This window comes from Enhydra lutris, unplaced genomic scaffold, assembly GCF_002288905.1.
Source record: "Enhydra lutris kenyoni isolate GAN:26980312 unplaced genomic scaffold, ASM228890v2 scaffoldscaffold47, whole genome shotgun sequence".
NCBI classification, from domain to species: domain Eukaryota; kingdom Metazoa; phylum Chordata; class Mammalia; order Carnivora; family Mustelidae; genus Enhydra; species Enhydra lutris.
The window spans coordinates 1,911,787-1,934,044 of NW_019154131.1; the positions used below are offsets into that span (position 1 = coordinate 1,911,787).

Below are 22,258 nucleotides of genomic sequence, written 5' to 3' on the forward strand. Positions count from 1 at the left end.
TGTTGACTCTAATCCAGGAATGTGCTTTTTCTCCATTTGTTTAGGTCTTTAATGTGTTTTTCTCCTATTAGGTTGAACCATATAACATGTTTTTATAGGTTCAAAATAAATCAGTGATGGCAGTTATATGGTAGAACCTATTCAGGACTCTCCAGACATCTGATCTTATCCTTATTTAACTTTAGGTACTACTTACTATTCCTATAAATGCTTTTGCCGGGGGGGCGGGGCGGGCAGTCACTGGTATATAAGTAACCTTTAATCTTGGATCTAGTAGCTTTACTGAATTTCCTAGTTTTAATGAACACATAGATTTTGGGGGGAATTTTTATGATTATAATTATCTCTGAATTATGACATTTTTGTCTTTTAATCTTTTTTATTCACCAGCTGCCCTTTAGTACATTATTGAAAGGATGTGATGATAACAGACATCTCTTTTCTCCCTTATCTCTAAGAAAAACTTTTCAAAATTCCACCAACTACTACAGTATTTGTCATAAGCATTTTGTGGATAAATGCTGTCCTGGATTTGCATTGACAATATTTTGTGTGGAATTTTTGCATTTGTGTCACTGAGTAAAATTTGCAAGTTAATTTTCCTGTCTAGCTATCCTTCACAAATTATTCAGTTTTATAAAATAATCAGAATAATATTTGTCTTATTGTGAAGTTTTGTGTTCTTTTCTTGACTGTTTGGTAGAACTTCTCAGTAAAGCCCTCTGGAGCTGAGCTTTCTTTGTGGAAGGATTTTTATGATTGGCTCAATTTCTGTAATGATGGGGAGACTCTGATTTTCTATTTCTTGAATTAAAAATTTTTTTTTAATTTTATTTATTTATTTGCTAGAAGGAGACACAGTGAGAGAGGGAACACAAACAGAGGGAGTGGAAGAGAGAAGCAGGCTTTCCACTGAGCGGGGAACCTGATGCAGGGCTCGATCCCAGGACCCTAGGATCATGACCTGAGTTGAAGGCAGATGCTTAACTACTGAGCTACCCAGGCACCCCTAAAATTTTTTTTTTTTAGGAACTTGATTTTACCTAAATTTTATTTATTGTCACAAGTTTAATGTCATTTTTTAATGTGCAGTCTTTATTGTGATGTTCCCTTTTTTATTCCTGAGTTTAGTTTGTGACTTTTTAATCTGTCCCACCAGAGGCTTATGAATTTTATTAAGCTTTTGCAGATAATAAGCCTACAGCTTTGATACACTCTATATTATTATATTGAAGGTACAAAAGGAGAAATACAGGACATCATTTTTAATCTATCTTGGATATTTGACAAGGGAACTTGGAATTAAAGTCCATGCTTGTTTCTGTTTTTATTGTTGTTTTGTTTTGTTTTTAAGATTTCATCTGTTTGTCAGAGAGGGCAGGAGCACAAGCAGGGGGAGCAGCAGGCAGAGGGAGAAGTGGGCTTCTTACTCAGCAGGGAGCCTGATTTGGGACTCAATCCCAGGACCCTGGGATCATGACCTGAGCCGAAGGCAGATGCTTAACCAACTGAGCCACCCAGGTGTCCATCTATTTAAATTTCTGAGTACCAAAAAGTGAATATGCTTAAACTTCTAGTGATCAAATTCTATTTTTAGTGTCATTTTCTGTTTCTGTTTTAGCATTGAAGAAAATTCAGAACAAAAGTTTGTGTAGTTTAAATCTGTTTTTTATAATATTTTGTTCAGTTACTGTTATGCATATTGTATTTAATACCACATGAAGTTATATTAGTGTAGGTATTTATGAGTGGAATTTGAATTCTATAACAAAATAATTTATCTAAAGCTAAAACTAAACTATGGGTGACTTTATTTTCAGTGCCATTTTTTAAGGGCTTTATTTACTAAATTTTATCCATACTCTTTTATCATCAAGTCTCTTTAGTGATATTTTTAACATTCTTACACAGTACAACTTTGGAGTCCATTTTCAAGTTATAAATCAAAACTCACTATATTTTAACCATATGGGTCTCCTTGCGGTGCTTAATCATATATGTAAACATGTTACTGCTTCAGAACCTTTGCACTTGGTGTTCCCTTTGCCTGTTCTGCTCCGCACAGATACTTGCTCTGTCTCTTGTCACAGGTGTTTGTTCAGACTTCACTTCAGAAGACATCTTTCTTGATTGTGTTGTATAAAATTGTATATGCACATGCCAGGCATAGATTCCTTGAATTCTTTCCTTACTCTTATTTTTCTTTGTAATATTGATTTTCATCTGACCTTTGTCTTTCTTGGCCTACTTGTGGTAGTTTTCCTATTCTTGCTGCAAAAAATTACCACAAACTTGGTGGCTTAAATAGTATAACTCACCGTTTTACAAGTTCTGTAAGTCAGAAGTCTTGTATGGATTTCATTGGGCTAAAAATGTCAGCAAAGATGTGTTACTTTTTGGGGACTCTGAAAGAGAATTCTGTTTCCTTGTCTTTTTCAGATTTTAGAGGCCCTACACCCCAATTCCTTGGCCCATTGCCCACTTCCTCCCTTTTTAACATTACATTTCTGACTCTCCTACTTTTAAGTTTCCCTGTAATTAACTTGGGCCTACCTGCATAATCCTATTTCAGGGTCATTACTTAATCCTGTCTACAAAGTCCCTTTTGCCATGTAACGTAATATTCACATGTTCCCGCACTTAGGATCTTGAGATCTTTGGCACTTATTTATTCTGCCTGTCATACTACTGAAACATTAATGCCCTTTTGGTGGCTGCTGTGTGCCAGGCCCTGTTCTAGGTACAAGTTATAATGCATATTCAGTTAATAGAGTATTTCACAGAATCTGAGATCAACAGTTTTTGTTTTGTTTTGTTTTTAACATCTCAAAATGTATCTTAAAATTTCTATTAGAACACAGTTGGGTTCTTTTCAGAGATTTGAGTTTGCTTCTGCTAGGCACCTTGGAGTACCATCTAACTTAACATTCTCTGAGCTTTAGACCACACAGGTAGTAAGAATTTGTATCTGCAAAACAGCATGACTCATACCTTTTGTGGTTCAGTTCTTGGGATACTTTTTCTCCTTTTACTCAGTGATATCATCGAAATAATCCTGTTTATTTTCTGTCTCTACCTGCAAGGTGGTTTATTTACCATTTATCTTAAACTGTGAGAAGAACTGTTTGGTATCCTAGCTTTACTTGAAGGTCCTTCTTAGATCTCATCTCAGACTTTTTTCTTTCTTATAATTTCATAAAATAGTGTGTCTTAGAGTTGGTTGGTTTCCATCTAGAGTACCAACTTTGGGGGTGGTTCTTAGACTACTCCATTGCAGGCCAATTTCTTTTTTGGTAGAATATAAAATACTGTATTTTACATTTGTTGGTTTATTAGATTAAAATGAAATGTAGTATTGATGGAATTTTCATGTTTTTTGGTATTATTTATGCTTCATCAACTTTGTACAGAAGAAATGGGTATGGTAAGCCTTCAACTAAAATGATAAAAGAGTGAAAACGTGATTCTCGTTTTGAAACTGTTTTTGTGATATTTATTGAAGCATCTATTTGAAATACATGGAAGGTTTCTGTTTCCAGGTAGGATGGACTAGCTAGCAATAATTAGCATTTTTACCTAAAACAACTAGAAGATCCAGATCAAATACCATTATCATCTGAAGGCAACAGAGAGGCAACGAGAACCACCAGGGCTTAGGACTCTGGAATGGGAAGAACTTTAGAAGACAGTTGGTATTTGTAGTTGCTTTTGCCCTGGGAGCTTTGCTAATTACAGATGCAGAGCATATCTAATGGAAAGCAGTTGGGGGCATGTTGGAGACAGAAATCAGAGCTTTAGGCAGATAATGGGGATGGCCTGTTTTCCTGACACAACTTTTGCTAAATACTGAAGTTTCGCTGGGCAGGAGGCTAAAAATGTAAGTAAACAACATGGTGGAATTTTCAGCAGTTTTAGGAGACAAACATGGATTTTTGGGATCACTAGTGGAATGGTCCCACAGAGTATACAAAAGGCTCTTAGTGGATGGCTAAGACAAGTGTGTAGCCTAAATTTTAACTAAGACTATAAACAAGACTTGCCTTGGCATAGTTGCTGAATAAAATGTTAAAACACCAGAGTATCTCCCAGCAGAAGGAAGATTACTCCCTCCTTATGGTTTAGAAATATCTGAAGCCTCCTCTAATGTTTTATATTTATACTATTGAATTCTTAGGTTTGGTTTGATAACATCTTTATCTTGGCTTCACTTTTTGTAACCTGTTTTTCATTAGAAATGTATTTCTAAATTGAGAATTTTTTCATCTGTGTTTTCAGATGCTGTTCTGTATTCTTGCTTATGCTGTATCTGATGAAAACTCAGCTTATAATCCCTCTGTTTTTATCTTTAGTTTTCAGCAACATTATTGCAATAAGCCACTGTGTTTTCTTTATATTTATCCTGCCATGAAGCCAAAAACACTACAAAAAGACAGGGCCACGTAATGAAAAACCAGCAATAAAAATGAAGCTGATCTTTGAGACACCTGGGTGGCTCAGTTGGTTAAGCTTCGGCATTCTGCTCAGGTCATGATTCCAGGGTCCTGGAATCGTGGCCCACAACAGGCTCTCTGCTCAGCTCTCCTTTTCTCTCTGCCCACTTGTGTGCTCCCACATGCTCGCTTGCTCTCTCTCAAATAAATAAAACCTATTAAAAAAACACTGGTCCTGATAATTCAAGTTCTCAGGGATTTTAGAGTAATTATGATTTAAATGCTCAAGAAAATGAGAAGATGGAGAATTTCAACTGAGAATTGGAATCTATAATCACATTGAATCTGTGAAATCACTCTAGAACTGAAAAATACAGAATCTGAAACTAAGACTTCATTAGATTGACTTAATAGCAGAAGATAGGAGTAATGAACTCAAAGGCAAGTCAGTGAAGAATTTGGATAAATTGAAACATGGAAAAAAAATAGGAGAAACAATACAGAAAAGACTTTTGGACATAGGGGACCTGGTAAAAGGTATGCATTACATCTACTTGTAGTTCCTGAAAAAGAGAAAGGTGAAAACGATATTTGAAAATATAATCTCTAGAATTTTCAAAAGTGAGAAGATCCAAGCCCAAGTTAAAGACCTGTGAACACTAAGCAGGATAAATATAAAGAAAGCACAGCGGTGCTGGTGAAATTTAAAGGTAAAAACAGAAGGAATATGAGCTGAGTTTTCATCAGAAATAATAAAAGCTCTAGAACACAATGGAACAGCATCTGAAAACACTGCTAAAAAAATTCTCAACTTAGAAGTGAAAATAGTTTACAAAAAAATGAAGCCAAGATAGTGATGTTATCAAACCAAACCCAAGAATTCAGTACCAGTAGACTATTAATACTAAAGAATTCTTTAAGCACAGGGAAGGTAATTGCAGAAACAAGGAAAAACAGAAAGGAATTAAAGAACTGAGGAAGGATAACTATTAGTACAAATATAGTACAAACAGACTATTCACTAGTGAAGTTTATGTGTAGAATAAAATGGATGACAACAGTGTAAAAAATGGGGGTTGATAAAGGAAGCTGTGAAATTCTGACATGATCAAGGAAGTAGTGAAGTAAAACTTAAGATTGATTTCTTGGGTTTATTTACATGGTATTATTACATGGTATATTCTCTAAGAACCACTGAATTAAACTATTTTCATAGAATTATTAAGTATATGATTTAATACGTATAATTGTAATGTAGCTAAATAGAATTTTAATGATAAAATATTAAAACATTAGAATATTAATAGGTGAAATGAAATAATTATTAGAATGAATCAGAAGGCAATCAAGAATAAAAAACAAAAAGGTAGATAAAATGGAAAACAATAAAATGATAGAAACAAACCCAAATATTTCAGCCATTTATATTAACTAAATATGAGCTAGATATTAGAGTTAAAGATGAACAGGATTAAAACAAAAAATCCATATTCTGCTTATAAGAAAGATTCCTTAAATATGAAGTCACACAAGTTGACATTACAAAGATGGATGGGATTCCAGGTAGATGATAACAGTGTAGATTTTTAATCTCCCTAGATATTCTTATACATATAGAACAACTAAAATATCTAATCCAGAATTCATGGGCAACTTGTATAACCATTCAGGGTGTTGTGGTATCCCCTAAAAAAAAAAAAGAAAAAAGCTAGTGGGATAAATAACTTAAAAGCTACAAGACCAGTGTGTTACTGGTAGCTGTGCAAGAGGTAGGAAGGGGTAACTGTAGGATATATGATGGACCCAAGAACTCTGAAACAATAAACTAACTTAGCAAGCTGTTTTGAGAAAAGCAGGTATGATGGCCATTTCTCAAAATGATCCCCAGTATTTCCTGCTTCCTCGTATTCACACCTTGCATTTTCCCTCCCATATTTTACTTAGGGTTACTCTTGTGACCAATAGGATATGACAGAAGTGATGGTTTACTACTTCCAGGATTTGGTTATAAAAACAGTGAAGCTTCCATTTTGGGCTCTCTCCGATAACTTCCTTTGGGGGAAGCCAGCTGCTGTTTTATGAGGATTTCATACATCCTGGTGGTCTTGCCCTAGTTGAGCCTTTAGATGAGACTACAGCTCTGGTCAACAGCTTAACTGAAACTTTGTGCAAGATCTTGAGCCAGAACTACCCAGCTATGCTGCTTCCCAAATCCTGATTCGCAGAAACTGTGAGGTAATTTTTGTCTTAAGCTGCTAGTTTTAATGTGATTTGTTAATGTGACAAGAGGACTAAGGCAGCAACTGAAGCTAGAAGGGGTATGCACACCAGTTTAGATGAGTACAAGCAATTTGCAATAAAATTTTGAAGGCATTAGCAGCCAGCAAGCTCTTAAAATTATCTAGCTAAAACCATTCCAGGACAAAGCCCCACTGAGAAAAACTACTGGGAATTCAGTCCACACTGAGTAGGATAGGGACAATAAAGACAAAAATAAAAAAGATTCAGTTAAAAATAGGGAAAGAGAATAGAGCCAGGAGATTTAAGAACATAAGCTTCCATAGTACCTTTTTAAAATAATTTGGAGGCGTAATTTACATACAACAATATTGTATATATTTCTATATATATAATGTATATATATATAATGTATAATATATGTATAATATATTGTATAATATATAATATGTATATAATGTATATATAATATATTGTATATAATGTAATAATGTATAATGTATATATAATGTATAATATATATTGTATAATATATAATACAATATATAATGTATAATATATATATAATATAAATACTATATATTTTAAGTGAATATTGGTAAGTACATACACCCATGCCACCACTGTAATCAAGATCTAGAACATTTTCATCACCCCAAAAAGTTCTTTTGGGGTCCCTTAGATATCTCCACTACCCTCAGCCTTGGCCCCAGACAACTACTCATTTGCTTTTTGTCAGATTAGATTTTAGTTTCTGTAGTAGTGAATGCATCTCCAAAAAATAATTAAAATAAATGAATTCTATGGACCTCTATAACTGTGAACTAATAAAGCTAAGTGAAATTATGCCCTCCAGGGATTCAGTACATTTAATTTTTTTCTTTTTAAAAGGCATTGATGTCAAATTACATACTAAATTAGAAGAAAAAGGAGAAAAAAATGTAAGGATGTTATCCTCATTCCTTTTAAGGAAAGTATCCCAGAAAGACATTCATGAGTCAAGAAAAGATGAACCAAGGGTTTTATGTCTAGCCAAAATGGCCTTCAGAATAAAGGCTGGAGACAAACTGCCATTACTTTGGAAGAACTAGGGTAGCTATTCTCATGAATACTTCCTGGGAAATGTTCTAGAGAACTAGCTTCAGGCCATCAAGGTGACTGAAGAAAATTTGACATAAAGTACAGTGATAAACATTAAAAATATTTTTATGTTTAGGGACAGCTGGGTGGCTCAGTACCGTCTGCCTTTGGCTCAGGTCATGATCCCAGGGTCCTGGAATCGAGTCCCACATCAGGCTCCTTGCTCAATGGGTAGCCTGCTTCTCCATCTGCCTGCCACTTGCCCGCTTGTGCATGCTCACTCTCTCTCTCACACACACAAGTAAAAAAAATCTTAAAATATTTTTACATTTAGAAGTTAGGACTAAAGTAGGTACAAAGAAGAAAGTATAGCATGTAATGATTATTATGATCTGACATCATAGATCTAACTGTAGGATGTGGGTGGAAATAACACAAAAGAATTTAAAACTGTTTTCAGTAATCATGATGAAAACTAGTAAGAATGTCTTGTGTGTACTGTGGGATACAGCAAAGCAGTATATATGTAACACTCTAATTTAGACATCCCTGGTATCTTTGATAATTAGTATTTTCTGATTAGGGAAGAAGGAGAAACAGACACGTAATTGTTTTTTAAAAAGTAAATTTACCCTTTAGTTCTGACTTTGAGCAAAGCATTTGTGTGAACTTAGGAAGTATTTTGTATGTGTGTTCATGTGTATGCTTAAATTTTGTAGCTCTGTCCACTGAAGAAGCCTTGAAACAGTGATCAGTCTTGTTGCAGTAAGCTTTTCTAGTGCCTGAAGTATGGCTTTGAAGTATTTCTACCCAAAAGAAATTGGGCTTCCTTATAGATAAGACCCCAGACTAGAGACAGAAAATGTGCAAGATGAACTTGAAACATCTTGCCTTAGGGATGACAAGGAAAGCCACAAAGACAGCTGATTTCTCATCAGAAAAATTTGGGAGTCAACTGGAAGTTCCTATTGGCCAAAGATAGACAGTTTGAATATCAACAAGGAAAATAGTTAAAATGGATTGAAACACTTCAAATATGTATGTGAATTCGTAGTAATACAGAAACTCATTGGTCACCTATATAGGACATTAGGGAACTATTTCTTAAAGTTGCCAAAGAAAATAATTAATCCATATTTTTTACACAATGTATTACTGAGTCACCAAATAATTGATGAGGTTAGGTTTCTTTCTATTGAAGTCTAGCAAATAAATTAGAAAAGAATGCTAGAACTGGAATATCAACATTTTCTAAACCCCAGTGAATTAATCTTAGCATTGAGTATCAACAGCTGCTATCATTATAGGAAAAGAAAACTAAATAAACTGGGTGCTTCCTAAGAGAATAGACCTATAAATAGTTTTACCAAAACATGAACCTGGGTTTGATTAAGCCTTTCTAAAGGATTGACTTTTTGTGTGCGTGTGTGTGTGTGTGTGTGTGTGTGTGTAAAGGGCCAGCCCTTAACAGCCAAATGGTCTCCACCATCACAGCTGCTCAACTCTGCCACTGTAGCACAAAACCAACCATAGAGAATGTGTAAGTGAGTAGATGTAGCTGTATTCCAGTGAAACTTTATTTACAAAGCAGGCAGCAGAACAGGGTTTTTGACCTCTACTCTGGATCCAGCTACCAACTACTGGAAATGCAAATAACAGAAAAAACCTATTTAAACTATACTTTGGGAATGCAGATACCAGAATCAAGATACTGGGCAACTCTATAGGACAAATGGTGGTGGTTCTTCAACAAATTTTAAAGAAAGGTCTACAACAAATGTGGGAATTGATGGATTAGAGTCTTTAAAACACAGGCAAAACTATATAATATGCTTAGGAAGACAGGTGATAAGACTGAAGAAAATTAAGGTAAATACAGCTCTTGGAAGGGAATAAAAGAGATTGAGATTGGGAGGGAGCATGCCAAGGGCTTCTGAGGTAAACTGTTCTACCTCCTGTCGTGGTCAGTGACTAGAGGATGTATACCTTATAACTGATTAAACTGTACATTTATGCAGTTTTCTGCATTTATGAATATCTGACATTAAAAGTTTTAAACGTGTTGCATGTGAAAATGTGGGAAAAAGTCATCAAGCAAATTCTAACCAAAAAAAAGTACACTTTTGATATAGAATGCATTACTAGAGATAGAGACATTTCGTAAGATAATTTAAGAATTCTAAATCTGTATGTGCCCAATAATATTGCTTCAAAATATAAACCAATGTTGACAGAGTAAAAGGAAAAGTCTATACGTAAATCCATAATAATAGGAAACTTTGAAGAAGCATGTGTAAACAGGTATAAATTGTGTCTTTGAAGAATATGGCTTAGAATCTGAAGGACTTTTCTTTTTAATAAGTCATCTTTTTACCCAGAGACATACTGTATTTACTGGAAATATGTTTAAATCTTATATTTTGATTCATAGAGTACCATTCGACCTAGTGTTTATAACCTAGGTGAAGTCTAACTTTTTTTCCCAATATTGCAGTAAAGTTAACACTTTACTTTGAATAGTAACTAATCACTGTTGGACTTTTCCTGCCATTGGAAACAATAGCTCAAGGTGATTAGAATAGCTAGAATCCCAGTTTTAAATCAGTAAAGTCAGTGGGTTTCTGAAATGACTCTTAATTGTTTATGGTTTAGATTTTTGTGGCAAAAGTTAACTTTTCTCCTTTTTTTTAAACAGGGGTTCTGAAGGAAAATTAAATGACTGCCAGATAAGATTTGTAAATGAAATCTTTAAGATCGAGAAACCTGGAGCTCATCCCCTGTCATTGGCAGATGGAAAGTTTTTAAGTATGGATTTTTCTTATGGGTTTAGACTACATGTGTTGTACTAGATTGGTATTTTAACCACCCAGGAAATAACTTCGGAGAAAGTATAAGAGTGTAGATCATACAAACATTTGCAAAACAACAATTTTGATCATTTTGGCTTAGTGGATTTAATGGATTTTTCTCAAATGACAAAATTTGTTTTCAAAAAAATTTTTTCTTGGCATTTTATTGCCATTTTGTTTTCTTGACTATAGATTCTGTCCAAATAACCCACTCAGTAATTTTGTGGCCACCCCAGATTGATTTTTAATAATGAGACTTATTTTTATATGAGTAGAGTCTGACAATGCCAGTTGAGCCACGAGTTTATGAGAGGTAATAAATGAGGTATAAACAATTGTGAGAATTGTACGTATTTCACTGTACATATTGTATTTGCTTAATATACAGCTAGTTGATAACAGAGGCAGGAGTAGATTTGGGGTCTTTTAATTCATGGCTCACTCACTATCTTTCCAAATAGATTACTGTCTCATACTCTCTTCATTCTGGATTTTTTGGGGAAAGTAGTTTATTGACTTTATGCTACATGTCAATATCTAGTATTTTTTTTTTTTTAAGATTTTATTTTTAAGTAATCTCTACAGCCAACATGGGACTCAAACTTAAAACCCTGAGAACAAAAGTTGCCTGCTCTACCTGGTGAGCCAGCCAGGAGCCTCAATATCTAGTATTGTTTTAGAAAAATACTCCCAACTAAAGGCTTCTGCTTAATTTTTTCTTACCGCAGTTGTGCAAGATAATAGCAAGACAATACCTTTAACAGATCAGTAAATAGACTTTCATGTTACTAGTCTAAGCCATTCTCATTCTTTGATACTGCAATGCTGATATATCTAGATTTGAATTAATAGCCTTCAGGCATACTCTGTATGATTACTGGTGTGGTTATATCCTAGGAGTAAAAGTAACTTGAATAAAGCTGTTTCTTTCTTTTTTTTTTTTTTTTTTTTTTTAAGATTTATTTATTTTATTTTAGAGGCACGAGGAGGGTGCGCAGACAGGGGCAGAGGGGGGAGGAAAAAAGAATCTTAAGCAGACTCCCTGCTGAGTGTGGAGCCTGATGCAGGGCTTGATCTTACAACCCAGAGATCATGATCTGAGCTAAAATCAAGAGTCAGATGCTTAACCAACTGAGCCACCCAGGTGCCCCTGAGTAAACCTATTTAATGTGAAGTTAGTCATTCTCAGTAAAACACAATACAAGTCCAAGATAGATGAGGATTTTTTATCTTTCTGTTATCTCTTAGTACATCTGTATTCTGTTCTCATTCTCCATATCTCTCCTCTGCGGAATACTAATCACCTTATAGCTACAGCTTTAAACTTGTATGTAAAGAAATCATTTCACAGCAACAACCGGATTGCCTTTGATCACATCACTCTCTATACCAAAAATCTAAACATGTCAAAGGCATGTTTTTAGGTCTGTTATACAGCCATTAGTTACGTATTGTCACAGCTCTCTTAGTGAAAGTGAAACAGAATTTTATCTGCCATTCATTAGCAGGAATAGGTTGTGACCAGTCAGACAGTACTGAAATTAGTGCCTTTTCCCTTACCCCTCTCTCATTTTTCCAGTATGTTTCCCCATTTCCCTCATATTGCTAGATCAGTTCTGATATGGTAAATTTTCCACAAATGTATTGTGTACATTTGTCAGAAATTCAAAATCCAGAACAATATTAATTTTAATATAGGGGGTGCCTGTATGGCTCAGTTGGTTAGGTGACTGCCTTCATCTTAGGTCATGATCCTGGAATCCCAGGATCCAGTCCCACATTGGGCTCCTGCTCAGCAGGAAGTTTTCTTCTCCCTCCGACCCTCCCCCCTCTCATTCCTTCTCTCTCATTCTCTCTCCTTCAAAATAATAATTTTAAAAATGTAAATATAGGACTTCCAGGAAGTAATCATTCTAACATTGTATATCATTCTAGACATCTTCCACTATCTACATAATTCATCTTTGTGTTTTAAAAATAAAATTCTGCAGTTTCCCTTTGTGTTTCATATACCTGATTACATCTGTATTATGGTTCTTGTAAACTTACCTATTTTTAATAAAATCTTTCCAACCATTTCTCTTTTGACATTTAAGTTAATTTTTGTATTATGAACATTAAGGGTTTTTGTATACATATGTATATCTTACAATTTCAAAGAAACACTTTGGCAAAAGCTGTTTGGATTTAGATAGGTGGGGGGGGCAATAAATGCTACACCTCTTACATGCCAGAATTCTGAACCAATTGACAAATAAGATAAAAATCAACTAAGTTAGAAATACTAATTTCTATTACTGATAAAAAGTATTTTGGGGGCATAGCTTGAATGGGAACCAAAACGGGCTTGCTAACTCTTAAAATCAGCCCTCCCCATTTAGTTTAGCCCACTCAAGGAAAGATTTAGGTCTACAGAGTACATGGTATTTAATAGTTCCATTTATTAAGGAGTTAGATCCAGACAACTTTGTGCAACAGAATGTTGTATTCCCTTGAAGTCTGAAGATACCTTAGGTACCCTGGTGAGTTCTCTGCATTGCCCCTGGAACTCTCAGTCTGGTCAACACAAATTTTAAAGGCAAGAGTAAAAAAAAATTAAAAAATAAAGGCAAGAGTATACATTATCCTCTTGCAGGTAGAGATGGCTGCTCTGCATGGGCTTCATCCCTATTATTTTGATGGTATAGAATGAAGCTTAGACATTTTATTCATAAAGTCCCACACTTGATTATTCTTTGTATTTTTTTTCTATTAAAAAAGCTGTATGCTATTTTCATGTGTTTTTCTTTATAAGATTCATAGATATAAAAATGATCCTAACACTGGGCTTGTTATAAATTTATTCTTAATAGGGAAAAATGATCCTGAGTGTGACATTTGTGGTGGAGATCCAAATAAGAAATGTCGTTCTTGCTCCTGTCATATATGTGGTGGAAAACAGGAACCTAACATGCAGCTTCTATGTGATGAATGTAACATGGCCTATCATATTTACTGCCTGAATCCACCTTTGGATAAGGTCCCTGAAGAGGAGTACTGGTATGATTATCAAGGTTTTTTGTTACTGTTACTATGTTAAGAATTGAATGTGCAATATGTATTTGAACCACCAAAAGAAGATTTTTAAAGATATAGAATGTGTATTAAAGTGCTTAAAAATTTTATAGCCAATGTTTACTTGCTGATAACCTTATTTGGTTATTTACTGATAACCTTATTTGGTTATTATAATGGTTTGGGAACCGGTCTCTAGCTCCATTTTTTAATCCTTGCAGTCCTTCTTCTAATATGGTGTCTGTGTTCTTTCAAAAATACAAACCAGATTGCGTTAACCCCTTTATGTCCCCCTACAGTGCCCTAGAGGGCCTTCCACAATACTATTTAATTGATTTCTCCAGGTGTATTTCTTATTTTTCTCTTTCATCTTCCCAAATACTCTGTACCCTAGCCAGATTAAATATCTTTCAGCTCCTTAAGTAAGTCGTCATCTTTCTCTCCTCTGGGCTTTTACACTGGACACATTTTCTCTTAGAAGCATTTTCGTCTTTGCTTAACTTTCAGGATGATATTTATTCTTCAGGTTTTCACTTAACTATGACTTTACCTGGGAAAGCCTTTATGGGTGGGCCCCTCTATCCCCATTATTTATTTTTTTTTATTTTTTTGTGCTCTTTTAAAAATTCTTTAAAAATTTTTTTCATTTAAATTCAATTAATGTATGGTATATTACTAGTTTCAGAGGTAGAGTTCAGTGATTCATCAGTCTTACATAATACCCAGTACTCCTTACATCTCGTGCCCTCCTTAATGTCCATCACCCAGTTACCCAATCCCCAACCATCCCCTCCCCAGCAGCACTCATTTTGTTTCCTTTGATTAAGAATCTCTTACAGTTTATCTCCCTCTCTGATTTTGTCTTGTTATTTTTTCCTCCCTTCCCCTATATGTTCCTCTGTTTTGTTTCTTGAATTCCACATATGAGTGAAATCATCTGTTAATTGTCTTCTCTGATTAACTTATTTTGCTTAGCATAGTATCCTCCAGTTCTATCCACGTTGTTGTAAATGGCAAGATTTCTTTTCTTTCTTTCTTTTTTTTTTAATGGCTGAGTAGTATTTAATTGTATATAGATACCACATCTTTATCCATTCATCTGTTGATGGACATCTGGCTCTTTCCTAGATTGGCTATTTTGGACATTGTTGCTATAAACACTGGGGTGCATGCCCCTTCAGACCACTACTTTGTTTCTTTGGGGTAAATCCCTAGTAGTGCAATTGCTGGATCATAGGATAGTTCTATTTTTAACTTTAAGGAACCTCCATACTGTTTCCAGAGTGATGCACCAGCTTGCATTCCCACCAACAGTGTAGGAGGGTTCCCTTTTCTCTGCATCCTTGCCAACATCTCAACTCATTTCCTGACTTGTTAACATTAGCCAGTCTGACTGGTGTGAGGTAATATCTCATCGTGGTTTTGATTTGTATTTCCCTGATAGAACAGGTGATGTGGAGCATTTTTTCATAGGTGTTTTGGCCATTTGGATGTCTTTGGAGAAATGTCTTTTCCCATCTTCTGCCCATTTCTTGACTGCATTATTTGTTCTTTGGGTATTGAGTTTGATAAGTTTTTTATAGATTTTGGATACTCGCCTTTTATCTGATAAGACATTTGCAGATATCTTCTCCCATTCTGTTGGTTGTCTTTTGGTTTTGTCGACTGTTTCTCTTGCTGTGCAAAAGCTTTTTATCTTGATGAAGTCCCAGTAGTTCATTTTTGCTTTTGTTTCCCTTGCCTTTGGAGATGTGTCTAGCAAGCAGCGCAACTGAGGTCATAGGGGTTGCTGCCTATGTTCTCTAGGATTTTGGGGGTTTTTTTAAGATTGTAATTTATTTATTTGCCAGAGAGAGTGAGCACAAGTGGGAAAGTGGCAGGCAGAGGGAGAACTAGGCTACCCAGTGAGCAAGGAGCCCGATGCAGGACTCGATTCCAGAGTCCTAGGATCATGATCTGAGCTGAAGGCAGATGCTTAACTGGCTAAGCCATCTAGGCATCCCTCTCCTCTAGGGTTTTGATGGATTCCTGTTTAACATTTCAGTCTTTCATCCATTTTGAGTCTATTTTTGTGTATGTTGTAAGAAAATGGTCAGTTTCATTCTTCTATATGTGGCTGTCCAATTTTCTCAACACCATTTGTTGAAAAGACTGTCTTTTTTCCATTGGATATTCTTTCCTGCTTCATCAGAGATCAGTTGACCATAGAGTTAAGGGTCTATTTCTGGCTTCTCTGTTCTGTTCCATTGATCTATGTGTCTATTTTTGTGCCCATACCACACTGTCTTGATAATTACAGCTTTGTAATAGAGTTTGAAGTTCAGGATTGTGATGCCTGCTGCTTTTGTTTTCTTTTTCAACATTCCTTTGGCTATTGGGGGTTTTTTCTGCTTCCATACAAATTTTAGGATTATTTGTTCCAGCTCTGTGAAAAATGTTGATGGTATTTTGATAAGGATTGCATTGAATGTATAGATGGCTCTAGGTGGCATAGACATTTTCACAATATTTGTTCATCCAGTCCATGAGCATGGAACATTTTTCCATTTTTTTGTCTTCCTCAATTTCTTTCATGAGTGTTCTATAGTTTTCTAAGTACCAATCCTTTGCCTCTGGCTAGGTTTATTCCTAGGTATCTTAGGTTTTTGGGTCAGTTGTATATGGAATTAACTACTTAATTTCTCTTTCTCCTATGTCATTGTTAGTATATAGAAATGCAACCGGTTTGTGTGCATTGATTTTTATATCCTGCCACTTTACTGAATTCCTATATGAGTTCTAGCAATTTGGGGGTTGAGTCTTTTGGGTTTTCCCCAGAGTATCATCTATGAAGAGTGGGAGTTTGACTTCTTCTTTGCCGGTTTGGATGCCTTCTATTTCTTTTTGTTGTCTGATTGCTGAGGCTAGGACTTCTAGTACAATGTTGAATAGCAGTTGTGAAAGTGGACATCCCAATTATGTTCCTGACCTTAGAGGAAAAGCTCTCAGTTTTTCCCTGTTGAGAATATTTGCTGTGGGCTTTTCATAGATGGCTTTTATGATATTGAGGTATATACCCTCTGTCACTACATTGTGGAGTGTTTTCATCAAGAAAGGATGCTGTACTTTGTCAAATGCTTTTTCTGCATCTGTTGAGAGGATCATTTGGTTCTTGTCCTTTCTTATATTAATGTGATGTCTCACATTGATTGATTTGCAGATATTGAACCAACCTAGCAGCCCAAGAATAAATCCACCTTGGTTGTGGAGAATAATCCTTTTAATGTACTGTTGGAATCCTGTTGGCTAATATCTTGGTGAGAATTTCTGCTTCCATGTTCATCAGGGATATTAGTCTGTAATTCTTTTCGGTGGGATCTTTGGTTTTGGGATAAACGTAATGCTGACCTCATATAAAGAGTTTGGATGTCTTCCTTCCATTTCTATTTTTTGGAACAGTTTCAAAAGAATTAGAATTCACCCTGGGGAACCATCTGGCCCTGGGCTCTTGTTTGTTGGGAGATTTTTGATTACTGCTTCAATTTCCTTGCTGGCTATGGGTCTGTTCAGGTTTAGTATTCTTCCTGTTTGAGTTTTGGTAGTTTGTACATTTCTAGGAAAGCATTCATTTCTTCCAGATTGCCTGACTTATTGGCATATAGTTGCTCCTAATAGGTTTTTATAATTGTATTTCTGCAGTGTTGGTTGTGATATCTCCTCTTTCATTCATGATTTTATTTATTTCAGTCCTTTTTCTTTTCTTTTTGAAAAGTCTGGCCAGGGACTCCCCAGTTATTTTAGATGTGCCTTTAATAGTACTTAATGATTATTAAATGCTTAATATATGCAGACACCGATGAACTGCTTTATTTGGATTATTGTATTTAATCCTTTGAGGTTAATAAGTAGAACCAGGCACTAGGGTTAAATATATTGCCTGAAACCTATACTACATCTATTAAATAGTCTTAGCTACAAAACAAAATCATTAGAAAAAAGACTGGGAAGAACATACCCAAAATAATAATAAACTTTTTCATGTCATACTAAGAAGTTTTTTCTTCTTAAGCTGTGGAGTGTTGCTGATGTGCAGGGTTAAGTTAAGGAATATCACACTCAGAAATACAGCCATACTTCAGATATAGTACAGGTTCCAGACCATTACATTAAATAAATACCACAATAAGGCAAGTTAGATGAATTTTTTTGCTTGCTAGTGCATGTAAAAGTTATGTTTACACATGATGTTATAGTCAATTAAGTGTGCAGTAACATTGTTTCTAAAAAAATACATATGATACTTTTAAAATACTTAATTGCTACCATTACTAGCCATCATCTGAGCTTTCAGCAAGTCTTAATCACTGATTGCAGATCACCCTAACAATATAATAATGAAAAAGTGTGAAATACTGCAAGAGTTACCAAAATGTGACACAGAGACAAAGTGAGCAAATGCTGTTGGAAAAATCGCACCAATGGACATGCTCAACACTGAGTTGCCATAGATCTTCAATTTGTAAAAAACACAGTATCTGAAGTGCCATAAAATGAGGCATGCCTGTAATATCACAGTTGGGTAGCTGGTATTATTGTGAAGAATAGATTGTTTTCCATTCCTTTGGCTTCTCCCCACCTGTTGAGAAGGTTGTTATTGTATTACCACAGAAGCTGTAAGAATGGGAGAAGCAAAGGGATCTAACTTCTTCCTTTTACCCCCTCCTTCTCCCTCGCATGGTCACAAGCTGTATTTTACCATCTATAAACAGTAATTATATTTCCTCTAAAGTCTCATATATTTTGTCTCATATATTTTTCTTCCCTTTTGTTTCTGTGGCGGATAGTTCCTATTTCTCTAAAATGCAGACCCTTCTACCTGTACTCACAGTTCCAAAACCCTTTGCCTTTTCAGGAACTTCACTCCTATAGGTAATTCTCACATTGCGAGTACTGGTTCATTTCATTAGTATCCTGGAATCTGTTCAGTCTTCCAGACAGACACACCCCTTCCCTTGATCCCATTTCTTTGCTTCCTTTATAGCAAAGCTTCTGAAGAGCTATCTTCATTGATGATTTCTGTTTTCTCTTGTCTTGTTTGCTTTAGCTCTCCAGTTGGACTTTCCTTCGCACAACTCCACTACATTTATGTTAGGCTCAAAGACCATTCCATGTTGCAAAATCCAGTGGTCACTTCTAAGTCCTCTCCTTACTTGTACTTCTCAGTTCTCTGTTTTTATAGATTGTGTGATACCATATGACCTAATTTTCATTGTACCTCACTTCGCCTTTCCATATCTATCAGATTTAAGAGTTTTCCAAAGCACTGCTCACTTGCTTTTTTTGTCTTCATGCTTGCTTCTTAGATGATCTCATCCAATCATGGGACTTTAAATACCGAGCTCATGGTTCTAAATTTTCAATATCTTTCTATCTAATCGTCCCTGGGTTGTATATTCCTGTATTCATTCAACTGTTTACTTGATGGACATCACAAAATTAGGCCAAATGGAGATCTTGATTTCCATAAACACACCCCCTAAAATCCTGCTCCTTCCCCAGTCTTCAGTAAATGCTATAATTCATCTACTTGTTCAGGCTGAAGAGCTAAACTTCCTCTTTGCCCTCCTCACATATTCTATATCCAGTAATACATGAGCAGGTCTAGTCCTCCATAATCTTTCTCTGCTCTTAACCCTTCAGTACAAACTAATGTCGTTTCCCTGAACTGTATAATAAAACACCTAGCTGGTCTCCTTACTTTCATATTGATTACCAGCTGTCCTTTCTCCCACAGCAGCAGAATGATCTTACTAAGTCCTGAATTGGTTTACTCATCTGTTTAAAATCCCCTAGTGTTGTCCTGTTGGACTTAGATGGCATGAGCTTAGGTTTTATTCTGACATGGCCCTGCCTGCTCTATAACCTCATTGCTTATCTCTGTGCAGTTTATTTTGCTAAACTTCGGATCTACCCACGTTTATGTTTTGCAAGGCATACTACTTCTTCTTATGCCTTAGGACTTGTATACTTAATGTGTTTTTGCCCAGAATGCATTCCCTGGCATTCATAGGACTGACCCCTTTGATCTCAGCTGGACTATCACTAGAAAATAACTCTATCGAGAAATGACAACCAACACCAAAGAAATACAAAAAATTATAAGAACATATTATGAGCAACTATACACCAGCAAATTTGACAATCTGGAAGAAATGGATGCATTCCTAAAGACATATAAACTACCGCAACTGAATCAGGAAGAAATAGAAAACCTGAACAGACCCATAACCATTAAGGAGATTGAAGCAGTCGTCAAAAATCTCCCAACAAAAAGCCCAGGGCCAGACGGCTTCCCAGGGGAATTCCACCAAACATTTAAAGAAGAATTAATTCCTATTCTCCTGAAACTGTTCCAAAAAATAGAAATGGAAGGAAAACATCCAAACTCATATTATGAGGCCAGCGTTACCTTGATCCCCAAACCAGACAAGGATCCCATCAAAAAAGAGAATTACAGATCAATATCCTTGATGAACACAGATGCGAAAATTCTCACCAAAATACTAGCCAGTGGATCCAACAGTACATTTAAAGGATTATTCACCACGACCAAGTGGGATTTATTTCAGGGCTGCAAGGTTGGTTCAACATCCACAAATCAATCAGTGTGATACAATACATTAATAAAAGAACAAGAACCATATGATACTCTCAATAGATGCTGAAAAAGCATTTGACAAAGTACAGCATCCTTTCCTGATCAAAATTCTTCAAAGTGTAGGGATAGAGGGCACATACCTCAATATCATCAAAGCCATCTATGAAAAACCCACAGCGAATATCATCCTCAATTTAGAAAAACTGAGAGCTTTTCCACTAAGGTCAGGAACACGGCAGGGATGTCCATTATCACCACTGCTCTTCAACATTGTACTAGAAGTCCTAGCCTCAGCAATCAGACAACAAAAAGAAATTAAAGGCATCCAAATCGGCAAAGAAGAAGTCAAACTCTCAGTCTTTGCAGATGATATGATACTATATGTGGAAAACCCAAAAGACTACAGATCTGCTAGAATTTGTACAGTAATTCAGTAGTGTCAGGATATAAAATCAGTGCACAGAAATCAGGTGCATTTCTTTACACCAACAACAAAACAGAAGAAAGAGAAATTAAGGAATCAATCCCATTTACAGTTGCACCCAAAACCATAAGATACCTAGGAATAAACCTAACCAAAGAGGCAAGGAATCTATACTCGGAAAACTATAACATACTCATGAAAGAAATTGAGGAAGACACAAAGAAATGGAAGAATGTTCCATGCTCATGGACTGGAAGAACAAATACTGTGGAAATGTCTATTCTACCTAAAGCAATCTACACATTTAATGCAATCCCTATGAAAATATCATCCTTTTTTTTTTTTCCAAAGAAATGGAACAAATAATCCTAAAATTTATATGGAACCAGAAAAGACCTCAAATAGCCAGAGGAATATTGAAAAAGAAAACCAAAGTTGGTGGCATCACAATTCCAGACTTCAAGCTCTATTACAAAGCTGTCATGTTCAAGACAGTATGGTACTGGCACAAAAAACAGACACATAGATCAATGGAACAGAATAGAGAGCCCAGAAATAGACCCTCAACTCTATGGTCAACTAATCTTCGACAAAGCAGGAAAGAATGTCCAATGGAAAAAAAGTCTCTACAATAAATGGTGTTGGGAAAATTGGACAGCCACATGCAGAAAAATGAAACTGGACTATTTCCTTACACCACACACGAAAATAGACTCAAAATGGATGAAGCACGTCAATGTGAGAAAGGAATCCATCAAAATCCTTGAGGAGAATACAGGCAGCAACCTCTTCGACTACAGCTGCAGCAACTGCTTCCTAGGAACATTGCCAAAGGCAAGAGAAGCCAGGGCAAAAATGAACTATTGGGACTTCATCAAGATCAAAACCTTTTGCACAGCAAAGGAAACAGTTAACAAAACCAAAAGACAACTGACAGAATGGGAGAAGATATTTGCAAAGAACATATCAGACAAAGGGTTAGTATCCAAAATCTATAAAGAGCTTACCAAACTCAACACCCAAAGAATAAATAATCCAGTCAAGAAATGGGCAGAGGACATGAACAGACATTTCTGCAAAGAAGACATCCAGATGGCCAACAGACACATGAAAAAGTGTTCCACATCACTCGGCATCAGGGAAATACAAATCAAAACCACAATGAGATACCACCTCACACCAGTCAGAATGGCTAATATTAACAAGTCAGGAAATGACACATGCTGGCGAGGATGCAGAGAAAGGGGAACCCACCTACACTGTTGGTGGGAATGCAGGTTGGTGCAACCACTCTGGGAAACAGCATGGAGGTTCCTCAAAAAGTTGAAAATAGAGCTACCCTATGACCCAGCAATTGCACTACTGGGTATTTACCCTAAAGATACAAATGTAATGATCCAAAGGGGCACGTACACCCAAATGTTTATAGCAGCAAAGTCCACAATAGCCAAACTATGGAAAGAACCTAGATGCCTGTCAACAGATGAATAGATAAAGAAGATGTGGTATATATACACAATGGAATACTATGCAGCCATCAAAAGAA

At 35.8% G+C, this 22,258-nt stretch overlaps 1 protein-coding gene across 2 annotated transcripts in view; it reads left to right on the forward strand.

The window, feature by feature from the left end:
* LOC111156579 (ubiquitin like with PHD and ring finger domains 2) overlaps window positions 1-22,258 on the forward strand; it is an 82,421-nt gene that overhangs the window by 41,100 nt on the left and 19,063 nt on the right. For both annotated transcript variants that reach the window (XM_022517566.1, XM_022517567.1), the window contains 2 exons: window positions 10,444-10,553; window positions 13,450-13,636. In XM_022517566.1, coding sequence (XP_022373274.1) covers window positions 10,444-10,553; window positions 13,450-13,636 — 297 coding nt within the window. The remainder of the gene's footprint in view (window positions 1-10,443; window positions 10,554-13,449; window positions 13,637-22,258) is intronic.